At 62.6% G+C, this 1,599-nt stretch overlaps 1 protein-coding gene across 1 annotated transcript in view; it reads left to right on the top strand.

The window, feature by feature from the left end:
• Positions 1 to 1,303: 1,303 nt before the first annotated feature.
• RYBP (RING1 and YY1 binding protein) overlaps positions 1,304 to 1,599 on the top strand; it is a 75,928-nt gene continuing 75,632 nt past the window's right edge. Inside the window, exon 1 of the mRNA XM_007447666.1 lies at positions 1,304 to 1,480. Within this exon, the coding sequence (XP_007447728.1) occupies positions 1,449 to 1,480 (32 nt within the window). The 5' untranslated portion in view covers positions 1,304 to 1,448. The remainder of the gene's footprint in view (positions 1,481 to 1,599) is intronic.

Below are 1,599 nucleotides of genomic sequence, written 5' to 3'. Positions count from 1 at the left end.
TTCCTCCCTGGAGGGTTGCGGGAGGTGGCTGACCCTGGCTGAACAGTGTTGTCCGTGCTGGCCCTCCAGGGTGTGCCTGCCTAGAAAGGACAGCGTGTGCTTATCAAGCTTATCCGTTGACACGTTCCCTCCCTCTTTAATTCTCTCCCTTCTGATCCCTGCACTGATCCTAGGACTTCTTGCTCCCTGGGCACTCTGTCTCAGGGAAGTGAGCTTCCCTGGTCTACTGCCCTGGAATGCTTCCCTTTTATGGGGCAGTCTTGACAGCAACCCACTTTGTGTTTGCATGTAAACTGGGGGCAGGGGGGGGCTGTCTCAGTGGAAGCTGAGGGCCCGTCTTATCTTCCCTCCGCACCCCTATCCCCACCCCCCAACTTCTAGCTTTATCCCTTGAGCCTGTCCCTTACCCCACCCAGGGCTTCAGCCCAGCCAAGCCTTTTATCTTATCATCTGTGGTTTTCCCCCTACCACGATTCCCCATTGCCTAAGGCCAGAGAGGCCTGAGTCACGTTCAAGTCAATTTGGCTCGCGTCCTTGGAGCAGGGCAGAAAGTAAACGGTACTACTTGTTCCTCGCCTCTAAGAAGCTTCTGAAGCAGGGGAAATGGTGCACAACCCAGGCCCAGTTATAATAGTTCTCAACCCACTACATTGTGTTGGTCCTTCCTAAGTGCCAGGCACTGACCTGCCTGCTTTTTGTGCATTACGTCTCTGAATTTTCCAAAGAACCTATGGAGGATGATTATTACCCTCATTTTGGAGATGAAGGCGCTGAGACATAAGGCTTAAACTGTTGGCATGTGGCTGCTGGGATCTGAACAGCAGCTTCCCTAGGGGAAACGCCCTATTCAGGCTCTCGGGGGTTCAAGCAGGAGCTGAGTGTCGGGCCTTGGGGGGCATCGAGTTGTGCCACACCCTTTCCACACAGTTCCCTCCGGCGTCAGGGGCCTGGGAAGGGGCTTCGGGGCGGTGTATCGGCTGGAAACAGGGACTTCACGAGAGGCAGATACAAAGCTCCGCGTGGCAGAGGAGCAGAAGGGCGCGGGGGAACCCGGGCCAAAAGAGGCCCTGCCGGCTCCCGGGGCACCGCAAGCCTCGAGGCGTTGCGAGCGTCGCGGCTGTTGCAAGCCCCAGCGGCGCGCGCAAACTGCCCCCAACTACTTCCCCGGGGCGGCTTCGGGGCCCGGGGCCCGGCGACAGTCCCAAGGGGCGGCCGTGCGAGGCCCGAAGCCCAGACCCGGCTCGGCGGAGGCGGCGCTGGTGGGGACTAGTCTCGTCCGGAGACTGGCAGCGGCGGCGGCGTCGGCGGCGGCCGGAGCTTGAGCCCCAGCGGCTGAGGGCGGGCGCGGGGGAGGGAGGGGGGCCGGTCCGCGACGACTCCCCGGACGGCGTTTCTCCTCCGAGCAGCGCCGGTTTCGGCTTTGGGGGGGGCGGGGGTACAGCCCATCCATGACCATGGGCGACAAGAAGAGCCCGACCAGGTACCTGCTCCGAGCCGAGGGGGCGGAAGGGGAGGGAGGGCCGGGGGCGGGCGGGGGCCGGCGACGACTAGGCCCCGGAGCCACCCGGGGCGGGGGGGGGCGCTGCTAAGATGGAGATC

This window comes from Lipotes vexillifer, unplaced genomic scaffold (assembly GCF_000442215.2).
Source record: "Lipotes vexillifer unplaced genomic scaffold, Lipotes_vexillifer_v1.1 scaffold1008, whole genome shotgun sequence".
Lineage (NCBI taxonomy): Eukaryota > Metazoa > Chordata > Mammalia > Artiodactyla > Lipotidae > Lipotes > Lipotes vexillifer.
Note: the sequence above shows the minus strand (reverse complement) of the source record. Positions and strands in the feature narration are given on the sequence as shown.